The 22,401-nt window shown below is 37.5% G+C and overlaps 2 protein-coding genes across 2 annotated transcripts in view; one reads left to right on the forward strand and one right to left on the reverse strand.

Annotated features, from left to right (window-relative positions):
- Positions 1 to 195: 195 nt before the first annotated feature.
- PDE12 (phosphodiesterase 12) lies at positions 196 to 4,292 on the reverse strand. Its single transcript, XM_082767959.1, has 3 exons — positions 3,045 to 4,292; positions 2,359 to 2,437; positions 196 to 1,679 (listed from the first exon to the last, which is right to left on the reverse strand). The coding sequence occupies exons 1-3, from the start codon at positions 4,287 to 4,289 to the stop codon at positions 1,237 to 1,239; spliced, it is 1,767 nt and encodes a 588-aa protein (XP_082624085.1). The 5' UTR covers positions 4,290 to 4,292; the 3' UTR covers positions 196 to 1,236.
- A 2,598-nt stretch (positions 4,293 to 6,890) lies between these two features.
- Positions 6,891 to 22,401, forward strand: part of DNAH12 (dynein axonemal heavy chain 12) — a 64,449-nt gene continuing 48,938 nt past the window's right edge. The window contains exons 1-18 of the mRNA XM_082768102.1: positions 6,891 to 6,999; positions 7,311 to 7,401; positions 7,692 to 7,718; positions 8,716 to 8,905; positions 10,050 to 10,125; positions 10,904 to 11,062; positions 11,721 to 11,916; positions 12,561 to 12,749; positions 13,701 to 13,851; positions 13,952 to 14,043; positions 14,313 to 14,491; positions 15,368 to 15,503; positions 16,364 to 16,489; positions 18,507 to 18,641; positions 19,166 to 19,359; positions 20,158 to 20,395; positions 21,363 to 21,548; positions 21,906 to 22,106. Of these exons, the coding sequence (XP_082624228.1) occupies positions 6,926 to 6,999; positions 7,311 to 7,401; positions 7,692 to 7,718; positions 8,716 to 8,905; positions 10,050 to 10,125; positions 10,904 to 11,062; positions 11,721 to 11,916; positions 12,561 to 12,749; positions 13,701 to 13,851; positions 13,952 to 14,043; positions 14,313 to 14,491; positions 15,368 to 15,503; positions 16,364 to 16,489; positions 18,507 to 18,641; positions 19,166 to 19,359; positions 20,158 to 20,395; positions 21,363 to 21,548; positions 21,906 to 22,106 (2,640 nt within the window). The 5' untranslated portion in view covers positions 6,891 to 6,925. The remainder of the gene's footprint in view (positions 7,000 to 7,310; positions 7,402 to 7,691; positions 7,719 to 8,715; positions 8,906 to 10,049; positions 10,126 to 10,903; positions 11,063 to 11,720; positions 11,917 to 12,560; positions 12,750 to 13,700; positions 13,852 to 13,951; positions 14,044 to 14,312; positions 14,492 to 15,367; positions 15,504 to 16,363; positions 16,490 to 18,506; positions 18,642 to 19,165; positions 19,360 to 20,157; positions 20,396 to 21,362; positions 21,549 to 21,905; positions 22,107 to 22,401) is intronic.

Here is a 22,401-nt window from a genome sequence, read left to right on the forward strand (position 1 = left end):
TTTCTTCTGTTTAAGCACAGATTCTGTTAAATCTTTTAAGATACTTGCTGCTGTAAGGCTGCAGATACATTACAGTTGTTTGTTTCTTTTGCCTTAGAATATATTTAGAGAACTTTTTTTTCCCAGTAGCACTTTAGGACTTCTTTTGCCATGGAAGATACCAGTAAATAGAAAGAAGTCAAATGAGAACTGTGATAGACAAACAACTTAAAAGGGAACTTTATTAGTCAAGATCTAGTGAAAGCATTAAGTGGTGTTTTGTTTCATATAATTATGCAAGGGAATAGTTAGTGATTCATACCCCTCCAACACATTCAGTGATGATACGGATAAAATATATTTCCCAATATCCAAATTTTTTTCAAAACAATAGGAAACAGTTCTAGACAGGAAAAAAAATACAGAAGATATTCAGATATTCGAAGTATTTTTAATAGAACCTTACAAAGGTTTTCAAGTCACTTTTTTTTTTTAATTTTGGCATAGATAACACACCACCTTAGTTATTCTGCCCCTCCCCTTCCTTGAAACAGATTGTTGAACTGAAAAAGTTCCCTCCCACCCCAAGTCAGCTGCCTTAAATATTACTTATATTACTAATGACAACAGAAGCAGCCTATATATGGAATCCAGTTTTAACAGGTGCTGAAGTTACCCTCATTACCCATACTAGGTGGGCAAAGTGCTTCCCAATCAATTATGATCTTCAATTTAACATAGTTGTTGACAGAACAAGTCTATTCACTGAACATTAAAGACCTTCTTTTCAGAAAGTAGCCAGTACAGCCATCATGCTGCTTGCTAAAAAACTAGGCACAAGACAAGTTCTGAATTTATTTTAAAAGTTTTGTCTTTGACAGTAATCACAGTAAAATTGAACTAACTGAAGTAATTTTTTTTCAGGTTCTGCATTTGGTTCTGAATTAAACAGGGTTCAGTTTGCATACTTATATGAATATAGCTTTTTTAACAAAGTTTTTAATCTTTAAAAACCTATAAAAAGGTATATGAGAATCCAATTTTCAAAACTCCCCATCTTAAATATTTTCTTATTAGCATATAAAAAAAAGGGAAATGTTATCACGCAAATATTCTGAACAGTGAGATTAAACCATTAAACACAAAGTTTTCAGTAGTTCTAACTTTCCTTTTAGTAGCATGCAAGCCAGGGCACCTCAGTTTCCCAACAGTAAATGAATGATTGAAAACCCCAAAAAGCACCGTAGAAGAACTGATCTATTTCCACTTTAAGTCACATATTAGTGCTATATGATCAGAAGGATGTGAAACACTTGGCAAAGCCTGATGGGTTGTTACTTCTTCATGACTTGGCAATGGAATGACCTGTTCAACCTCTAGAGCAGTTTTGTCAATGAAAATGTAGTCCAGACATCCATGAAACCCACCAACATAGTTTGTGTAAGCAGGTTCTCCACAAGCGCTTTGCAGTTTGAAAGGATGGGTTAGAGGCATATTGCACCTTTCTTCTTCCCCATTAGAGACCCAGTCTTCATGATCTTCAGCAATGCCACCACTGCTGATAAAACTGTAAGTTCCAGATGATGGTGTGCTGTTAAAGTCTCCACAGAATATGACTGGTATACTGGGATGCAAGTCACATGCTACATGCTTGAGGTGAGATAAGGCTACAGCGATTTGGATGAGACGGATGTTCCCACCTGAGAATATAAAAATGTATTGCTTAAATTAGTTCAGAGTAGCACTGGAAGAGTTCTCAAAAGTTGCTAATTTAGGCATGTCATGTATGGCTCTAAAACAGCAATCTTGCTTTAAATTCCCTGTGCGCTTTTAGAATATTTTTGTACATAAAGATGCCTTTATTCACAACTACAGAATTTTGCAGAAATGTTTAACTTCAAATTCACAAACCTAAGTACTACAAACCTTAGACATCCATATCACAGGAGCTTTACAACTCTTGGGAACCATCCTAATACTGTTCCTAAAAGGAACAGAACTAAGATAAAAATTAATTTAAAGGAGAGTCTTTTCTGAAAGTTTCTCTAGCCAAAGCTGGTTCCCCTTCAGCTATAAAAGGACCAGGGAGCCATAAGCACACACAGGGCTGTATTTTATGGTCTGTGATTCAGACAAATTGTGTGTAACGTGACTGATCTTCAGCTGTACTCTACTGACTCCCTGGCAAACTAGAACAATCTCTCTGTATGGAAGATAATAAGTCTAATAGCCTGGCTTGATTTTACCTATATAAGGAATTGAGCAGGAAATCCCCAGTTCCACAAGAAAAGGTAATAGCTGGAAAAGGTTAGGAATAAATCAGTTCTCCACAGGAAGGAGAATCCAGTCATCCCATACACAGGAATGCAGGAAAGTTACCTTTTGGATGCCAGTACAAATGGGTGTTAGCTACACAAATCTTCTTGGAAGGATCAGTTGCAGACTGAAGAACGGAAACCTTTAAGAAAAAAGAAGTCTCTGATAAATTTCAAATAAAGGTACTACACTTTTTTTTTTTTTTTTTTTTTAAAGTGCATTAGTTAGCTTATGCCTTGATGCCATTCCAAACAACAGAATCTGAGACTTTATAAACCAATGAATGGTATGTCTCCTAAATTGACTATTTATCCTCTGTGTAAAGTATAGGTATCAGCCACTTATATTGCCAGTAGTACCACTACAGAATTCCACTGACAGATACTTGACAAATGTTCTCATGAACAACTGGGCAGCAAATGCCACAAACCAGCAATCAACACCAAGCCCAGATGATCAAACAGCTGATATCATCTTCAAGCGAAGTAAGCTTGCATTTTTTCCAAATTTGATGTTGTTCCATATATCAAGTCCAATTGTCAGCATTTCCTTTATGTTAAGTTGCTCATTTCCCCTACTCATTATTGTTACCCTAACTGGTGGAGAACATCCCCCTGTTCTGTCATCACTTCAGATTCCTAGTGCTTTGCCTCCCTTCCTCGTGCAGCTGGGCACTGAAACACACCTTGCTCAGCTGCCAGGGAACAGTGGGAAGGGGAAGGAGGGAACAGACACATAAAAGTTGGTACCTGCAGCACAGATGATCTCTGCAGCACCTTCTCCCGCACCGCAGGGTACTCGCCCAGCTTATCGCACAGCTCCTTGTGCAGCGGGTCTGAGAGCAGGGCTTCACTGAACACGATGTCATGCTGGCTCAGCAGGCTGAACTTGTCCCTGCGGTAGAAAGTGGCCAGGCCCTCGTGCTGTTTCTCCTTGATCTTGAAGAGCCCTTCGAGTCCGAACGCATCCAGAGCCGGAGCCAGGCTGTCCACGAAGACAGACTTGTCCACTTCTTGCAGGCAGATGAGGTCGGCGCTGTAGCCTGCCAGCTCCTTCTTCAGCAGGTTCTGCCGGTAGTCGATCTCCAGCGCGTACGGGGCGCAGTACGGGTACAGCACAGTGCGGGAAAACTCCGTTTGGGCATAAGTGTCAGCCAGGATGTTGTAGGAGACAGCACGGACAGAGCCGTGGCCGCACACCTTCCTGGTGTACAGGTGCCGCGAGTCGAAGGTGCAGGCGCCAGGACCGGCCTCCACGGGCCCGCTGCTCTCCACCTCGCAGGGCTGCCCGTAGCGTTGCTCCCCATCTCCGGGCGTGCAGCGCAGCTTCAGCCGCAGCCCCACGAGCGCGTTGCAGGGCGTGAAGACCCGCTCGGTGCCCTCCGCCTCCTCCACCCAAGCCGCGTCCCCTCCACCGCCTTCCCCATCCGCGGGCCGCCGCTGGCGGTACCAGCGGAAAACGCAGTGCCTGGGGGCGGCGAACTCGGCGCTCACCTTGGGGCACACGGGGAAGCCGGCCAGCAGCGAGCGGGGCAGCCGCAGCTCGGTGACGGCGGGCGGGTTGCGCTCCACGCGGTACCGCGCCTCGCCCACCTGCAGCACGGCGCCGTCCTGCCACGCCGCCGCGTTCGGCACCTCCTCGGCCACCGCCAGCCCGTCGCGGGAGAACAACCGCACGGCCGGCACCGCCGCCGCCGCCGCCTCCTCTCCCTCCCCCGGCTCGGCCCGCGCCTTCTTGCTCTTCTTGGCCGCCTTAGCGCGGCCCTTAGCGGCGGTGGCGGCGAGGCGGGCCAGCGCCCGGCCCAGCGGCTCCTCCTGGTCGCGCTGCATGTGCCTGGCGCTGCCGTCGGGCAGCACGAGCCGCACGCTCAGCTTGGGCTCTGCCGGCACGCAGCGCACCACGGCCCGCTCCATGCCCGCGGGGACGGGGACAGGGCCCGGGGCCGGGCCGCCCGCGCGGAGCCGGCCGAGAGCGGCGCGCAGCCGCTGCCACATGGAGACGGCGCCGCCCGCCCGCTTCCGGCCGGAAGTGACGGCACACGCACGGCCTCGTAGCGGAGGGGCGGGGCGTCCGACCGTCGCGGTTCGTGCCCAAGTAGGGGGCGGGGCCTGGTGGAAGCAGGCGGGGCCGCGCTGAGGCGGGCGGTGACGTCACGGCCCCTCAGGCACCTCCCTTCGCCCTCAGGGGGCTGCGGGGAGGGGTCCTCCCGGCTCCCTCCTGTCCCCTGCCCCTGTGCCAGGGGGTTGGGGCTTGTTTGCTGCTCAGAAACGGTTATTGAAGCTGGAATGAAATTCCAGTCCTTGTGAGAAATAATCCTTAGCCAATGACATAGGCTCAGGCGAGGATCTCAGTCAAGATTGCAATGGCGGGCGTCCCACAAGCAGGAGCGCGCCTACTAGTTCCATAACACGATGTATATACGTATATATGTATATATATATATTTTATTATATATACATATATGTATATCTATGTATATATATAATATAATATGTATAATATTATTTATGTTTGCATATTATGTATATGTATATATGTTATATATATGTATGTATATACGTGTTATATATGTATGTATATGTATAATATTATATGTATATACATATGTATATGTATATATATATATTTACTATATATACATATATGTATATATATATATGTATGTATGTATGTATGTATGTATATACATATATGTATATATATATATTTTTACGACCGGGACCCTCCCCTGCTTTCCCGTTGACCGGGTAACCCAGGCTCACAATCTATCCGGTGCCTCACAGACAACACTTGCCTTTCAGTTGTCAGCCTGTTACAACTCAAATTTATTTTGACTTTTTTTACCCTTTTGAGGCGGTAACGTTTCTCACAGCGTGATTTCCGCCTGATTGCCCTAAGGATCGTGGTTGTGTGCATTTTACAAGCTCGCCTGTTAAGCTTCCTTATCTCCGCAAGCACATCTCAATACCACATTCCTCCCCTCTACACAGCGTTAACTGTGCAAAAACAACATTTTGATTCCCACAGTCGTTACAAAGCCGCTCAGCTCTGTCTCGAGCTGCTGCCCCCGCAGCCTCAGCCCCCACACCACACGCAGCCCCCGCCGGGCTGTGGAGGCGCCGAGCCGAGATGGCGCCGCTGAGGGGAGGTGGCGGCCGGGCGGCCCCGCGGGGCGGTGACCAACGGTGGCGGCCCCGGGCCCCGCCTCGCCCCGCCCGGCAACCGCGGCGCTGTCCCGACCGGCCAACGTTGTGCCCGGCAGCCCCGGGGAGGTGAGGGCGGTGGGGACCGGGCTGGGTTGGGTTGGGGCTGCTGTTCCCAACAGGGCTGTGTCCGGTCCTGCTGGGCCGGGGGAGCTGCCAGGAGGAGCCCCTCGGCTCTCCTCAGCCCAGATGTGTTTCTTTTGCCGGACCCTCTCCCCGTCCCCGTTTTAATTTGCTTTTAGGACGTAGAACTAACGGAGGAGGCGGCTCTGGGTTTCTGTTCCCCGGCGGGAACCTGAGGAAAGGCACTCGCGAGTTTGGGCATCGTGTTTCCAGGGGAACCCTGCCGTGAGGCTCTGGGTGTTGCCAGGCTTGGCTGCACAACACTGAAGCCCCTGCATAAGGACAGGCGTTTAGTGCACCTGAATCCAGTCATATATCGGTGTTTTTTCTATTTTTCAGTCCTTATATGTGGAGATTAACTAAATTTGTTTGCCAAATGTCTGTAACTGTGGTGGTTACTATTCTTTCCTTACCTCATTTTCCTTACTACACATCTTCATCTGCCCCCCGACCAAGATTCCTACTTCAAATCCTTATCTGTCTCCCCTCTCTTGTTGCGCAGCCCAACTACTTCCCAAAACTGTGATCGCAACCCAAAACTCATGTCTGTCTCTCAGACACACCTCCTAGTTTGAATCCCACACCCACCCTTCCAAAATGACAGCCCCCTGTGAAACCATAATTTGAACGGTAATTCACTCTGCACACACAAGCCAGGATTTAGCCACATTCCTTCAACCACATTAACACCTCACTTGTCTCTTGTTTTAGTAATTTCACTTTATTCTTTGCTAATTCATGCTCAAGTTGCTTCTTACCCATTTGGGCCGCATATTCAGTAACATGGATTGAGGCCCTATCAGAACAGGAGCTGTGAGACTGAGCTATTTTGGTGCAGTCTGCCTAGGGCTGGGGGTTCATAGACTACTTTGCTGGTATCTTCTGTGCTTCATACAGGTGGTGGGTTAGCACCCAAAGAATCTTGTAACAGAACTTAACTGTTATGCAATGTACAAATCTTGAGTTAATGAAATGTACCATCGTTTTCTACGATTGCAGACTTTGTATGTACCTTCTGTTAAACTTTGCAATTTTAGCATGTGCACTATTTTTCTGTTTTCTGAAACATAAATTTTCATATCTAAATTGTAGCTATCCTTGCGGCTACCACATTTTATGTCATATGTAAATTCAATTTAATATATGCATCTGTTCAGTTGCTTTCTGGACACGATTAATTGTATTCTCATATTGCCTTTTTATTATGGTTTTAGATGCTACACTCAGGTGGAACTCCTTCCAATAGAAAGACTTTGAGAACTTTGCTTCTTCCCACGGTTTTACCTTCAACAGTCACATCAGATATGTCACCATTACAGAATAAGCTACTGACATACCGAAGAAGCAAAGAACAGCAAGAGATGCTTAATCAATTACTGTGAGTTTCACGCAATTCAAGAAATATTGAAGTTCAAATGAAAGAAACATCACACTAGATATTCGGGAAATAATAATGGCGTTTGTTAGTATAAGAGCATTTGTTTGTTGGAATCTCTGATTTTTTTTTTTTATTTTACAGCACCAAAAATCTGCTTGACATATGTTTGTTGTCTCACTAGCCTCACTTTTTAGTGATCAGTTGACAAACATGAAAAAACAGGTTACATCGATTAAAAAAACTGCATTATTTTTAATGTAGTATTTGTTATTTGTATTTTTCTGAACTTCTGACTGTACATTTTACTTTAGAATTGATCGAGCCTTAAAAGTCTATTCTGAATACATGGAAGAAAAATCTCACAGAGTTCCTGCACCCCCTATCCCAGAACTACCTGCCACTGTAAGTGTGTATTTCTTCAGTATTATTGCCAATTTTATGCTTTGTTATTGGGCATTTATGCTCTTACTTCTCAATATTTACTAAAAGATACTTTTATCTCAGTTCTTAGTAATTCATAAATAGATTTATATGCACAAGTAGTCCTATTGAAATTGATACCTGTATATACACAGTTAAGTCTTTACTTAGGAATCATATCTGTTAAATTTAAAAATCAACATTTATATTTCTGACTTTTTTTTGTGTATATGTTCTTAATACATTAGGATTTTTTGTTCTTTTTTATACAGATGAACAGTGAGCAAAAACAACGACGAGTGAGTTAAATTCTTTCTTCTGTTTTTTTAAAGTGGAATAATAAATAATTTCTATTCAGAAGAGTTGAGTATGTTATGTGGAATTTGTATCTGTTAGACAGAAAAAAAAAATTGCAATGGTCTTGTAAGGGGAAAAATGCAATCTGAGGCAAAAATGGGAATCCTTTCTTGAGACCCAGAGGAAGGAAAGTGTTTTCTGTTACAGAAAGTGTGTGTATGTCCAGCAGTAATTAAAGTTTTGATCTAAAATTTACTTAAAGATCATTACATTAAAAAATATCCTATGAGGCTTCAGTGTTTTTTTCAGTTGAGGTCATAGATCGTACTTTAGCCTTTACAAAAAGTAGTCTTTGACATTGTTCATTTGATTTAACAAGGAATAAAGATGTGTGAATACTGGTATAATTTTTTGAATTGAATTGTGTACAGTTTTAAAAATAATTTATTTCTGAAAGCCACTTTCAACTTAAATTAGCATTGAAATACTTGTGTTAAGTAACCTAAGGGAGCTTCTGTTTTTCTTGGTTGATGTTAGATAAACTCATTTTGAAGACTATGTATATACACCATTTTATAACAAATGCATCACTCAAAAGCATAGATACCTATTTGTTTGGCAAAACAACCCCCCCCCAAAATACACCTCTTTGCTACTCTAGCAAAGAGTGCATACTCTTTGCTAGATGAATATTTGTCCAAAGAACAGTAGTATGAACTTGGAACTCTTTTATTATCAGTCAGGAACTTCATCAGAGAAACAAGGAAAATACTAAAAAAGTGCAATGCTTCGTATTTGAGCACTAAGACAGGGAGACCATTTTATCAGCTTGTGAGTAGCTTTTAGTGCACTACTGAGTGAATACTTAAAATATTTGATTATGTCTCCCATCCATAGGTATAAAAAAATACAAATAAAGAGGGACTTCATTGTGAAACCTCATGTAATAAAATACTTACACAGCCCATTATTAGACCTCTGATAATACTGTCCTTTCAGAACAACTACCTCTTTATGAAGAAGTGTGTGCAAAGTAACCCAGTGGTTCCCATTCAGCAGCAATGTCTAAAGTCTGTGCTTTCACTGGTGCCACAGTCACTCATGGAAGGCAAAGACAGAGAGCTGTTAGCTGAAAAGCTTTTAGGGGAGATAATAAAGGACTATGAAAAGAGCATGAACAGATGTGTGGGTAGGTACCACAAGCTACACAGTATTAATATTACTGTATGTATGTGTATCTGTATATATGTGTGTATATGTAATACGTAACAGCTTATAATGTGATATGTTATCTATGATAATAATATATATAACACATATGTATTATATAAACATATATGTTATATAGATATTATAAGCTGTTACATATTCTCCCACAGAAAATATTTTTCTAGATTGTTCTTTCAGTGAGGCATGACTTCTGCAATTAGCCATTCATTTCTTTCATTTGGACTAGTAAAAAGTTATATAATCCTGTCTTAACCAGTCTCAAGCTATGGCTCCAGCAAAGACAAAGGCAGCTGTAGACTTCACACTCATGACTGTATTTCATTAAGCCTTTGACCTTTTTCTATAATGTGGTGCTTGAATGTATGGCTGTTTTCTACTAAAGACAGTAGAACTATGTACTAGTCATCCTTTTTTTTTTTTTTTTCTTTTATTTTTTTTGCAGCTTCAGGAATAGCAGCCTTTTAAGCCCTTCATACACAAGCACATGCATAATTTTTCTGATGCTGCTTATGAATAAGATCCTAATGAAAATTTGCAAAGATAATTAACTATTTTCAGAAATCATTCACAACTCATCTGAAATTTTAAACTTTTAAATGAGGTTCATAAACTTGAATTTTGAAAGTGGATTCCTTATAAATTATGTCTTAACATCTTTATTTACATCTTTAATATCTGAAAACTAAAATTTAGCCATTTTTGTCAATATTTTAGTGAAAGGTCAATCTTTTTTAAAACACCAATTAAAAAAATCAACAATTTAAACTATGACCAACTTTATAATGTCATCAGTGGGATAATTATAGTATCCCACTATATTTATATGAGATAAAATTGCCATAAATACGTAATTATTTAAATACTAGTTTATCTAGTGAATAAGGGACAGACTGGCTGGAAGTTATATACCTGATTCTGTATGGGTATTTTCAAAAGCTGTGATTTTGAGCTACCTTTGGGAGAATGATTTTTTGGAGACTTGGATGTACAGTTACCTTTCCATCCCACTATGTGTGTAGGCCGATGTGGAGAATGGCAGAGGAAGTACAGTGCCTATTGAACGTGCTCATACATTTATTAATTTTTACTTTTTTTCTTCCTAGTGCGAAGTGTTCTTATTAAGCCAGATGTAAAAGGGCTTGAATATGAAGAGGAGGCACCTTTGCCTTTATCACCTTTGTGAGTGGATTAAATTAGCAAATTACCCACAGGCAAAACACTCAGTTGCATGTGAGAAATTCTAATTGAGCTGCATGAACAGAGTTATGGCATAATATTAATTTTGGAGACCCTTAAAGAGGTGTTTTTTTCTGTTCGTAGTGGATTTATGTCTAAAGTTCAGAATTACGAAGTTGACAATGTTTTAATGCTTTTGCTACAGTTACAAAGAGTGGAACCAATGAGTGCCTAGATACTAAAGTTGCCTCTGGAAGGGAGTGTGTTCGTGCAAGACACTTTACTCACAGACAGCAACATCATGCAGTAGTTTAACACGCTGAAACTGCATCCAATGCTAAGGTTTCATTTGGCCTTGGTGCTATGCGGTGAAACCTTGAGACCAAATGCAAAGAGTATTATATTCTGCAAAGTAGAAGAGGAATTGAGGTAGACAGAATATAATTATCTGAATGGTACAATTTCTGGAACATTAGAACATCTGCCACCTAAACATTGATAATAAATACTTCCTGTTAGCAGTTTATTGAAGTTTGAAGTTTACATTGATAGAGCTTCTGGAGGAGCAGGTGATTTGAAAATATCCTGGAGTATAAAATCATGGATGATTAGACAGATTATAGCTTCCACGGCATTATACTGAGGATGTATGTATGGCAGTTAAGTATATATTTGTTTTTGTGAATAAGGTTTTTGATACTTTTGTTTATCTGTAAGAATCTTTTACTCAAGTATTACTTGAACTCTTCACTTGTTTTTGTTTGTTTGTTTGTTTATTCAGAGGCCTAGATTTTTCTAGACCATGGCATAACAGTTTTATCCAAGCAAAAAATCGGATCCTTTCTAAATTGCATATTCTTCACCCCACAATGAAAACTTTACTGGATTTTGGTTATTCAGCATTTTCTACCTTTCTTATAGTGGATTTTTCAAGTTTCAGGTAAAGTCTGTTCTGGTGAATTATTAGCCAATAGATTTTTGAAGCTGGTAAACAACAGAGTTTGTGCACTTCTATTAATTACTGTGTTTGGGGGCTTTTTTCTCTAATAAATTTGTTCAATCTGTCATTTAAAGATCTTTGAGCAGGTTATTTTGTGTTCATAGAATCATAGTGTTGTCTTGTCACACATTTAATTTAACTTTTCTTCTAAGCATAAATATTTCACTTGCCCTTAAATTTATGATAATATCAGCTGTTTTGGTTGATGTTTTGACTGTAATTCTGTTAAGGTCTCCTCATTATTTAGTTAATGTCAATGCCATTATCTCCGTGAAACTCTGGTTGAAGTGGATTATATTTCTTATTCTTACTATTTTTCATCAGTTATTGAATTTTATCTTTAATTTTGGAACTTCATTGTCTTTACCTCTTTTTTTTTTTTCTGGTAACTGTTCTTCATTTTCTGGGGTTTGCGGTATTGTTTTTTTTCTTTTAAGACTGCAAAAACGGTACTTAGGTTCCCACTCTACTTACTGCTAAGAAAGAAGTGTTTCTAATACAGTGTAACATTATTATCTCTTCACTCTTTATTTTTTATTATTTATTTATTTATTTTTACTATTTTTTGTATACAGTAGGCTGTAATTTTCTTTTCTAGATTGAAGGGGCCAATTGACTGTGAATCTTTAAAGACTGATGTCTCTTTATGCTGTTCAAAAGCAGAAGAGAAGATACTGAATACATGGTATCAAAGAGTTATCAGCCTCTTCACTCAGAAGGAGGCATTGAATGGTATAAACTTAGATCAGGTTGACTCTTTTTACAGCTGTGTGGCCACGCTCATGATTAATCAGGTAAATATGCTTCTTCCTTGTGATTAACTTCATGTGAAATGTAGGGGGGGGTTGAGTTTACTGAAGATTAACAATCCTTTAACATCAAGTTAACTTGAAGCATCTGTTGTTTACATAGTTCTATTTACATGTATGAATATAATAATCAGTGGGAATATCTAAGTTCAGCATTTCAAGAACGCAGACGGTTTTAGGATCAAACCTTTATTTACTCTGTAGAAAAATAATGGAAAATATTCTAATCAAATTATTGTCATATTAAAAAAAAAAACAAAACACAGTGCATCAAAAACCAAACAGAAACAACTAACACCAAAAAAATCCACCACCACATTTAGAGGAAAATACATTCCAGTTATTCCATTCATATTTAAGGCACATATTACTTATAGACTTAGTTTTTTAGCAGGAATAGTTGCATGGATTTTACTGAAGTGTTTGTGTACATGTTCGTTAGCTTGAGCTCTTAAAAAATTGAGACTAATACCCACTGAAGTCATTAGAAAGATTCATACTACTTCAGCTATCTATGAATCAGGCCAAAAGTACTACAGTGAATGGAAAACATGATTTACTGAATGAAGGGAAGGTGGGATGGAGCTTCCTGTTCTTTCAACTAATAGGAGATATATTTTATGATCTAGCTGAAAGAATTCTTGAGAAGAAATGTTGAAGCATTTGTTAAACTTTTTGACCCTGAAGACAGAAGTCATCTACCTTTATTTAAGATGGAACTGATTCTTGATGAAAAAGAAATGGAATTTTATCCAAGCTTACAAGACCTGGAAGAAGCAATTCTATTTATAGTGAATCGTATAGGACAGACTCTCCAGGTATGCTTTTATCTTTATTTAAGATAAATAAAGGCTCTGAAACTCATTTTGCTATTCCTTGTTCATGAAAAATTGGCACATTTGCTACTGGTTGTTTTAGTCTGCTGTTTTAAAACTGCAAAACTCCGTATATGTCCACAAATGAATAGTTGGCCTGTTCATTGAATAGAAATCAGCCTCAAAACTTAACCAGGAAAGAAAGCTAGCTAGAAGATAACCTTTTATGCATTTTTTTTTCTTTTATATGTTTGGAAAATCTGGTAGTGTTTTAAATGTGAATAGACACACTTAACAATTTATTTATGCATTTTTAAAGGCATATCTTTTTAACACCGAAAATCAAGTAGTTTTGCAGTGCATACTGTAAACTAATATTTTGTGTAGAAATATCTCTAATACCTTTTTTATGTGTGATGAGTTACCATAAACTTGCATTAATAATTAAGATCCACAAAGAAAATCAGAGTTGATATTGCTTGCTTTTTTAAAAAAAAAGGCACCAAACAACTAGTATATACAACATCTAAGGATTTATATTACTAAATATTTATGTTATAGGAACCAATTTGTGATGCAGGGAAGGCAAAACTTTCCTAGTGGCTTTTAGGTGTATCCCTGCAAACTGAGTATTGGCCTTTAATCATAGGTGAGAGTACTTTCAGAAAAGTGTTTTGGATTTGGTCATGTTATTTTGTATGTAGGATAGAATTCAGATTTATGTAAGATTGGATAATGTAGTTATTTTTTGTCCACCTTACATGTTTCTTGTTAAACTTGAATCTGGAGGAGTTGTTCTAGGTCTGTGTCAAGTGCCTGGCCTTAATTGTGATTAGGGTCTCATACTTTTCTGATATCGTGTCTTCTGGAGATTGCAATTTACTTTTAAAATAAATGTATCCCTGTATTGTTTTTATATTTAAATTAAATAATCGGAAGTTGCACTTCTATTAGAATGTCCAAACAGTCCATTCTTGGCTAGCGGGAGACACTACTTGTCTGGACACTGAGCTTCCTACTCATATCGTATCATGGGCCACATCTACACTGAAAAGCTCTATCAAAGACAACTTAGAAGGTCCAAAGGAATATTTTGAAAACTATGGTGAGTGACAAAAGAACATGTTTAAATAATGGCTGTGTTACTTTGAAATAAGTAACTTACTGTACAGTGTGTTATAAAATGTGTATTTCTTGAATTGCAGTTGAAAAGTATGGCTGGCTTGTGGATGGAACTGCACAGGCACGTATAGAAAGATTTGAAGCAGAACAACACAGTTTTGGTGAATACACTACTGTAAGTTCATTTCTACATTTTGTAAGTAATATTTACTGTATGTATAGCAGTAATAAAAAGGAATCAGAGAATAACAGGTATTCAGCCTTTAGCTAAAAGTTATGTTGACTGCCTCCAAATGTAAAAAATAAGCTTTTTCTTTCTGTAGAAGTGTATGTGGTAAATAGAAAAAATGAGTATTTATTTTCTTGGATGTGTAATACTTGTTTATTTAGTCAACTATTTAAATAACATTTCTGCAATGTAAAAATCTAATGTTTCTTTTGAAGTTCATAGATGAATTCTTCACCCTTGAGAAGGAAATCTTGAGTTTACCAGAGATGGCTTATTTTCCAATGATCAGTTTGAATTGTGAGGACTTAAAGCAAGGTTTGGCTAGTAGCGCAAACACCTTTGCAAAAATGTTGATGGACAGAATAGTTGCAAATTACAGAGAGGAAAATGAAAAGTAAGTAGAATTTTGTGTTTGTGAACATTATGTGTGCTAAATCCATAGTGGAAATATTTAGAAGAAATGCAAATATTTATTTTTATATAGATATTTTTAATGAAGGCTCTTGGCTAAGTAAAAATTTCATGGAAGATGCTCCAGCTGATGCATTTTTTCCTCTGCACTAGACTTAAAAACTAGTGGAGGAAATTACTATTAAGCTTGGATAATGGGAGAGCTAAAAGATCAAAGGGCTTCATTGCTGTTATGGCTTTTAAAGTGTGAGATACAGTAGTACAGCACTGTCAAAGACTGGCTGGATTCTCATATTACATGATATATACTTCTAGGCTTTCATAGGTAATGACAGATAGTAATACTAATGGATTCTAATGGTTAACTTGCAGGTATAGATTAGATCATTAGTGAAGTCATATTAAATTGTTCAGTTAAGATGAACAAATTATAGTCCTGTTTTACAGTGATTCCGTATTAGCAGAATGGAAGAATATTTACTAGGGATGTGTTTGAGTGTGTGCTAATGATACTGTGCTTAAGTTACTTAAGTACTTTTTGTATTTATTAAAAATAATTGAAGCATTTGTCGCAAAAGAATACCCCTAAATTCAAACAAACTCATTATTGTAGGTTAATAAATAGCATTTTGCTAGGTTTACTTGTTCATATTCTCTATTTAATTTCATATATTTAATTTCATAAAGTAATGGAGCTGTACACGGGTAATACTTGAAAGACAGTAATTTGAACTTTATTTCCTTTCAAGCTGAACTAAAATCTTAAAAAGTTTTTTTTTTTAATCTTTAAAATCTTTAAAATTTTTTAAAAAGCCAAACTAAAATATTAAAAAATTGATATTTTATGTAAAAAATATAGGATATGTAGAGAATTTGAAACAATTAAAGAACGTGCATTAAAAGTTCCTGAGACCACAGAGGAAATGATGGAAACAATAGCTTACATAAAGGAGGTCAAAATCAAAGGTGTTCAGGACCTCTTGTTAAGGATCAAGGTAAATGACTATTCTTTCATTCTTATTTTTACCAAATGTGCTGGCGTATACAAATACAGCATTCATTCTGGAGTGCAGTGAATGTAGTCTAGTCTTATTGCTTGTATTAATAAACAAGGAAGTTCTGCTCATTCTTTGTCATGTACCTTTCTTTGAGAAACAAGCCAGGCTTCTGATTCCCCATTCCCATGTGTTCCGCTCATCAGTGAGGAAATGCAGCTTTTGATAAAGTAAAGCAGATTGAAAAGCATTCAGGTTATTAGTTGTGCCTAGAAATTTATTTTAGGGCTGCTTAAAAAAGCTATTTGTGTAAAAGCAGCATGCAAGTATAAAGATAATTTTATGTATAAAAAATCATGGCTTAGAACACACAAGAAGCAATTCGCTATTTGAGCAGAATATAGACGATGATACGTTAGCACTAGTACTGCGTGTGTGCTTGGAGAACAAACCTGGAAAATTGTGTAAGGTGTATGTCAGCCAAAAACATTATTGGATAAGAACCTCTGTGCTTTGTTATACATTAGGATGATGTGCATCAGATTTTCTGGTTTGGTAATACGGCTTTAAGCATAACACATTTATGTTGCATAATGTTATAAAATGATAGCTGAAGATTTCACACTTAGATTAACCGGCCACAGAAGTTGTATTTAGAGAAAGAAGTTCATGAAGGGGGTAGGGATCTGAGTAACTTTTTACATATTTTGACTGTTAATACTCAATTTCCTGAAGTAGCTCTAAATTCTGAAAAGTCCATGAAATGTAGATTCCTATTGCATCATTGTAGATAATGTTTTCCTATCCTGTGCCTTAAACAGACCTATGATACATAAGGTTTTGTGATATCTCTATTATAGGAGTGCTGTTTGCAAATGAGTTACTTCTTAGATGTTTTTTTATTTGCTCCTGAAGACATTGCACTGAATGCAACAGTTGTTCAATGGCCAACGAAGATTAACCCTATTTTTGATGAACATGATAATGTAAGGATATTTTCTTTGTTTATGGTATATTTTCACTTGTTACATTTTTCACTTTTCTTGAGCTATTTATTTTTTCAGCAGCTAAATATATCTATACATATAACATGAACCTTACTCATTTGGAAGAGCTTAAATAATGCATTTCCAGATTTTTATATCAAAAGAGGGCTTTCTGGAGTAAAATTTAAAAATGCAGAATTTATTATAATTTTAATTTAAAAATGCAAAAAATTGGTGTTGCAACTTAAAACCTTCAAAAAGTCCTAATATTTTAATTCGTTTGTGCTCAATACTAAGTAATACATAGGACTGTAGAGAATTACTACAATGCAATTGACCGTTACTGAAAATATAACTGCCAGCCCCTAATAACATTTGTTAGTAATGAACAGTAGGAATTGTGTTACTTAGGTAGCCATCACTAATAGAAAATACATGACATCTACAGTCACAAAGAGAACATTAGATTTCTCTCCTCTCTCCTGTTTTCTTTTTTTTTTTTATCTCCTCTGGTCTATGTTTGTCTTGCTTTCTTTCTTGCTTTCTTTGTCTTCTTTCTCTCTGGCTATGATATAATAAGTCAAGTCTTTCGGTGTTCTTCTTTCTCTTTGTATTAATTGTGTAAAATTTGTCCTTGGTTTTATTAATGAATTTTAGAAATGGCATTTAACATATTTATAAAAATAACAATACCTTTTAAATATCACAATTGAGGATTTCTCTTCCACTATGCTTGATTTCCATACTACAGAATCTGTCCAAGGGTATTGAATAAGTCTCTAACTTAAAATATACCCAGACTGTGAGATTGTCTGATAACATGCAAACAAAATATTTTACAATAATGTAGCACCCCCCCCCCCCAAATGAGTGGAATTAATTTTCTACTTGTACACAGAGAATTCATGACGCGTGTTCAGATTATTTTAATGAAAATGTTGGTACAGAGTGTATCTGACTTATTAATGGGAGTCCCTCAGAAGCGTATCTCTCGGTAGCTGACTATCTGGCAACTTGCATTTTGCTAGATTAAGGAAAAGTATATCTTTACATCAGGTCTTGGCTAGTCTGCAAGTTTGCATTTTATACTGTTAGTATAAGTCCATTCCTCATAGAATCCCAGTATCATAGAAGGGACCCTTAAAACTTATCTAGCCCAACCTCCCTGCTGAATGGGATCTTTCACTAGATCAGGTTGCTGAAAATCCTGTCCAAACCAACCGTGAACATTTCCAATCATTGGGTATCCACAACTTTTCTGTGCAGCCTGTTACAGTGTCTCACCACCCTCATTGTGGAAAATTTCTTCCTTATATCCAATCTAAAACTACTCTCTTTCAGGTTAAAACTACTGCCAATCATACTGTAATGCAGTTGAAAAGAACTGGTTCCTCGGGAGGAGTTCTGTTTGTCCTTCACAATTTTTGTGTGGCAGTACTATTCTTGTCTTAGGTGATCTCTTTTGCAGAGATTCATTTCTTGTTTGATACCTTAAAAATAACCCACTTTTGTGCATATCCTGTGCTTTAGAGTTTTCCTGTGTTCTATAATTTCTGCCTTTTATAGCAGTAGATACATGTGGGATAGCATTGGCCTTCAGCAACTGTAGATGTCTCAGTTTTTGGCAATAAAGCATTGAATCCTAATGATGAGAATCTCTTTATTCTTTGTTATAATACAACCAGTCTTTCTGGCATTAACATTTACCCTGTGCTGTAGCAATTGGAGCTTCCCTATATTTTTATGAAGGAGTCCTTTATGCAATTCTAACTGCTACAATTATTGAGGTACAGGTTCCGCATTAACATACAGAGGCTGCACACACTTAAATGGGACATACAGGAAGCAACTCCTCAAGAAATGTATTTATTTTAAGGATAATAACTTACCTGTATCATTTATTTTCTGCCTGTGCTAAATATTTAATTTAGACAGCACTATGTATGTTAATTATTGTGGGGATTTACAACCACTTCTGCATTGCTTTTTACTATAAAAACAATTGTCTGTTTTGTAGATGATTGAAGAGTCCAAACGTAAAGGAGAACAAGAATTAATACAGAAGTCTGAGAAACTGATGGTGGAATTAGAAAAGCTGACACATTCTGTAACAGAATTTGAAGAATACTCAGAACTGGACTGCATGCAACAGGTGTGACTAACATTTAGTATAAAATGGATAGAAATGTTCTGTATGTTTAAAACACAGGAATCATGGAAGAAATTTAGAATTAAGTAATAAATTCTGTTAGCAAATGTGAACTACAAAGTGTATTAACCTCTTGCCACAATGTCAAAACTCATTAAAAGCTCTATCCCCACCCCTCTGTTTTCTTGGGCTATATTGGTAATAATATCTGACTCAAATGAAGGTTTACTATAAAACTGTGCTTAAATTAGCTGATAGGTTCCTTCCTCTTGGGAGGAAGCTGCAGGCTGCCATGAGGCCTCCCTTCAGCTTGCTTTGCTTTGGGCTGAACAAACCAAACATGCCAGGAGCAGAATCCAGCATTTGTTCTTAAATTTCATACGTCTGGTGATTGCCCAGCACTCTATCAAGATCTCTCTGCAAGGTCTTTCTACCCTTGTGGGAGTCAACAGAAAGACTTACTATGTTTTGATGCTTTATTTTGATAGCTTAGTTATTTCTCAAGACATATGATTATTTGATTTCAGTATGTAGCTGACGTGAGAGCATTACAGAAACGCATACAAGAGGCAGATGAAACAGTAGCTCATATTAATAAAGAAGAGACTCTGTTCAAGTGGAAATTGAGTGACTTCCCACTCCTCAGCAACTTAAAAGTTGATATTGAACCATATCAGAAACTCTTCCAACTTATACTGAAATGGCAGCAAACACAGAAGAGGTATTTCAATATTCTATACTTGAGGGTAAATGAGGGAGAGTGGACAAAATACTCATGCTATTTTTGTTCATGTCAGATATAGAACATGGCATTTGTTTTCTTGTAAGCTTTTATCTGTTGATAGAAATCTAAGTTTAATGGTAATATAGTTTATGTATTAGGGTTATTGTTTTCAATTCAGCTAGAAAACATCTGTTGTGTTTTGGTTTGGTTTGTTTTTAAATGCAATACAATTAACTGTATTTCATATTGGATTCTAACTGTATTGGTCACACTGGTAAGTCTATAAATAAGACAAGTTCTGTGAAAGAAATGTATTGGGACAAAAAAAAAAAGGTTAGGTATGAGCCATTTTGTATGCCAGAAGAGGAAGAAGTTTAATTAGGAAGGTCACAGTCTGTATGTAATGAAAACCATACTTCAATGTCTGTCCAAAGTGCCATGTAGATGTGCCCAAATGATTATTTTGCTCTTCAGTGGCTAGATATTACCACAAAAACTGTAATATGGCTCTAAATTAAGTGAGATTTCTTACCAGTTCTTGTATTCTTTCAATAAGACCAGAAAGTATTAATATTTTCTGAGGGCAGGACAGAAATACACGGAAGAGCATGATCAAGCCACCCTTAATAGTGCATTAGAATTTTGTGTAAAATGATGGTAACTGGAAACAAGAGCTTTACTCTCATGTAAATAACTATTAAATTAATCTTACTCATTCGTGTTGCAAAACAAAGTGTTAAATGTTTGTGGAGTACATTTGCTATTCTGTTTTTTAACTTCGTTTTTTTTTCTCAGATGGATGGATGGTGCCTTTTTGGAACTAAATGGGGAAGTCATGGAGGCTGAGATTGATGATTTTTCTCGAGAGATATACAAAATGTCAAAACTCTTCCAAGAAAAACAGAAGAAAATTCAGCAGGAGTTGAAAAAGACACAACACAGAACTGTAGAAGAGAAGAAAGGGGAAGAAATAAAGGCAAATCCAACTCTTACAATGTGTTCTTCAGTTCTTGAGCAGATTAAAGGCTTTAAGGTAAAAATAAAATGGCGAGGGTTATTAATATTTAATGCTAAGGGAAAAATCCTAAATTAAGTATGGTTGCTGCAGTGTCAGAGTTTTCCTCTTTAAGTTAGGATATTGATGTTTGATACAAGTAAAACCCATTTGGAACTACTAACTTTCCTAGTGAGTTGAATGGTGCACCAGGGCCAAATTTTTTCTGACCTCACGCAAATGTTCAGAGATGCAGGAGGGCAAAGCCTTTCCTCTTCCGTTCTGTCCAGCAGGGCTTCAAAAGGAAGGCCAGATAGCAGAAAGCTACTGCTTGTTTGAGTAATAGTTATGGTTATGCATTTTTTTTTAAGAATGTCTGTTGAACTTGCATTGATTAGACCCTATGTGTGAACTAGTATACAAGGATTTGCTCTTTTGCTACTCTGTGTTTGTGGACATCTAGATCTAGTCACAGGAAACTAAAGAAAAATGCTTGAACCTAAGCACCCTGAAGTATCCTCTGGAAATTATTTCTTCTTCCTATTGCGATAGAGAGAGGCAGAGCTCTGAATCACCATGCCTACATTGTACTGTCCCATTTATTTTAATAGGATTATAGATTTTTTAGCAGTTTTAGGGATGTGGACAGTTAAAGAGTGAATGCATACAGGGGAAAAGTGCTTTGAGGATTCAGGGAAACAGTTAAGAATGTAGTTAAGAATTTTGACCTGGGACCATATTAAGTAGAAGTCTGATTTAACACAACATAGTTGAAATTGTGTTCCTTTTCACTTTCTTGCTAAGACCTTTGCTTCACAGCATTATATTTCTTCTTCAGTAATTTACTGCAATTATTTAGGAATGGAATGGATTTGTCTGCACTTTTCAGAAAAGATTTTAATGTCATCAGCTACTGCAACAATTTTAAATGCAAAACAAGGATGAGAAAAAAAGTTGAGAAATAATACACATTGCAATTTTTATGTTATGTTTTTTCCTCAACTAGGAGAACATTCCCACCGTGAATGTCTTTTGTAACCCTGGCATGCGAACTCGGCATTGGCAGCAGATGTCAAATATAGTAGGATATGATTTAACACCAGACTCTGGGACTACCCTGAGAAAAGTTTTAAAGCAGAATCTAGGCCCTTATTTGGAAGAATTTGAAGCTATAAGTGTGGGTGCGAGTAAGGTAAGCATGGAGATTAGATAGTGACAAATATAATGTCATGTCACTTTGTGCTGGCTTTTATGATCTGCTAGACTTTTTGCCTTTGCCCTTATACAAAAGAAATTTGGTGAAACTTTGGCCCATTAAAAGATAACCGTGAGTGTGTAAACATTTGTCTTTCATGTTACGTCCTTTGTATTTTATGAGGGTACTGCTTTCTATGCACTAGAAAATGAATTACTAAGAAAAACATTAAAAATAACTTATGCTGTTAGATAAAAATAGTTTATTCAGCTCAGTAAGTTTATGTACTGAATTAATCAACCTGAAAAAAATAATAAAGTAAGTAGAATAAATTATTTTCTTTTCATATGGTAGGAATTTTCCTTAGAAAAAGCAATGCATGCCATGATGGAAACCTGGGATTCGATTTCCTTCAATACGACTGTGTATCGTGAAACTGGTGTTCATATTCTGTCTGCAGTGGATGAGATTCAAGCCATTCTCGATGATCAGATTGTGAAAACTCAGACAATGAGGGGATCGCCTTTCATTAAACCATTTGACAAAGAAATCAGAGTATGATGAGAAAAACATACTTTTTTTTTTTCCATTTTGATTTGCATAATAACTGTAATGCAAGAGTAAGCCAACAGTATTACAACATTATTATTTGATGTTAGTGAAATGCATTATTGTTTCTTCAGCAAGATTCTCTGGAGTTCATTTAAGTCCTTCCTACATTATTTCTCAGTGTTGCAGTTCCCTCTACATCTCAAGTTTTGTTTCCTCTCTCTTTTGCCATTCAGATACAAGTGCAACCAAAAAAAACTTTGGTTCACAGACTTTGAAAATTGCTCTTTCATTTATGGTT

This window comes from Aythya marila, assembly GCF_965140915.1.
Source record: "Aythya marila genome assembly, chromosome: 10".
Taxonomy (NCBI): Eukaryota; Metazoa; Chordata; class Aves; order Anseriformes; family Anatidae; genus Aythya; species Aythya marila.

Excerpts from the sequence above, each read along its gene's own strand:
- PDE12 (XM_082767959.1), bottom strand. The coding sequence starts at position 4,289 with ATGTGGCAGCGGCTGCGCGCCGCTCTCGGCCGGCTCCGCGCGGGCGGC. Across the intron at positions 2,438-3,044 it reads AGAGATCATCTGTGCTGCAG|GTTTCCGTTCTTCAGTCTGC; the intron begins GTACCAACTTTT and ends TTTTTCTTAAAG. Across the intron at positions 1,680-2,358 it reads TTTGTACTGGCATCCAAAAG|GTGGGAACATCCGTCTCATC; the intron begins GTAACTTTCCTG and ends TTATATTCTCAG.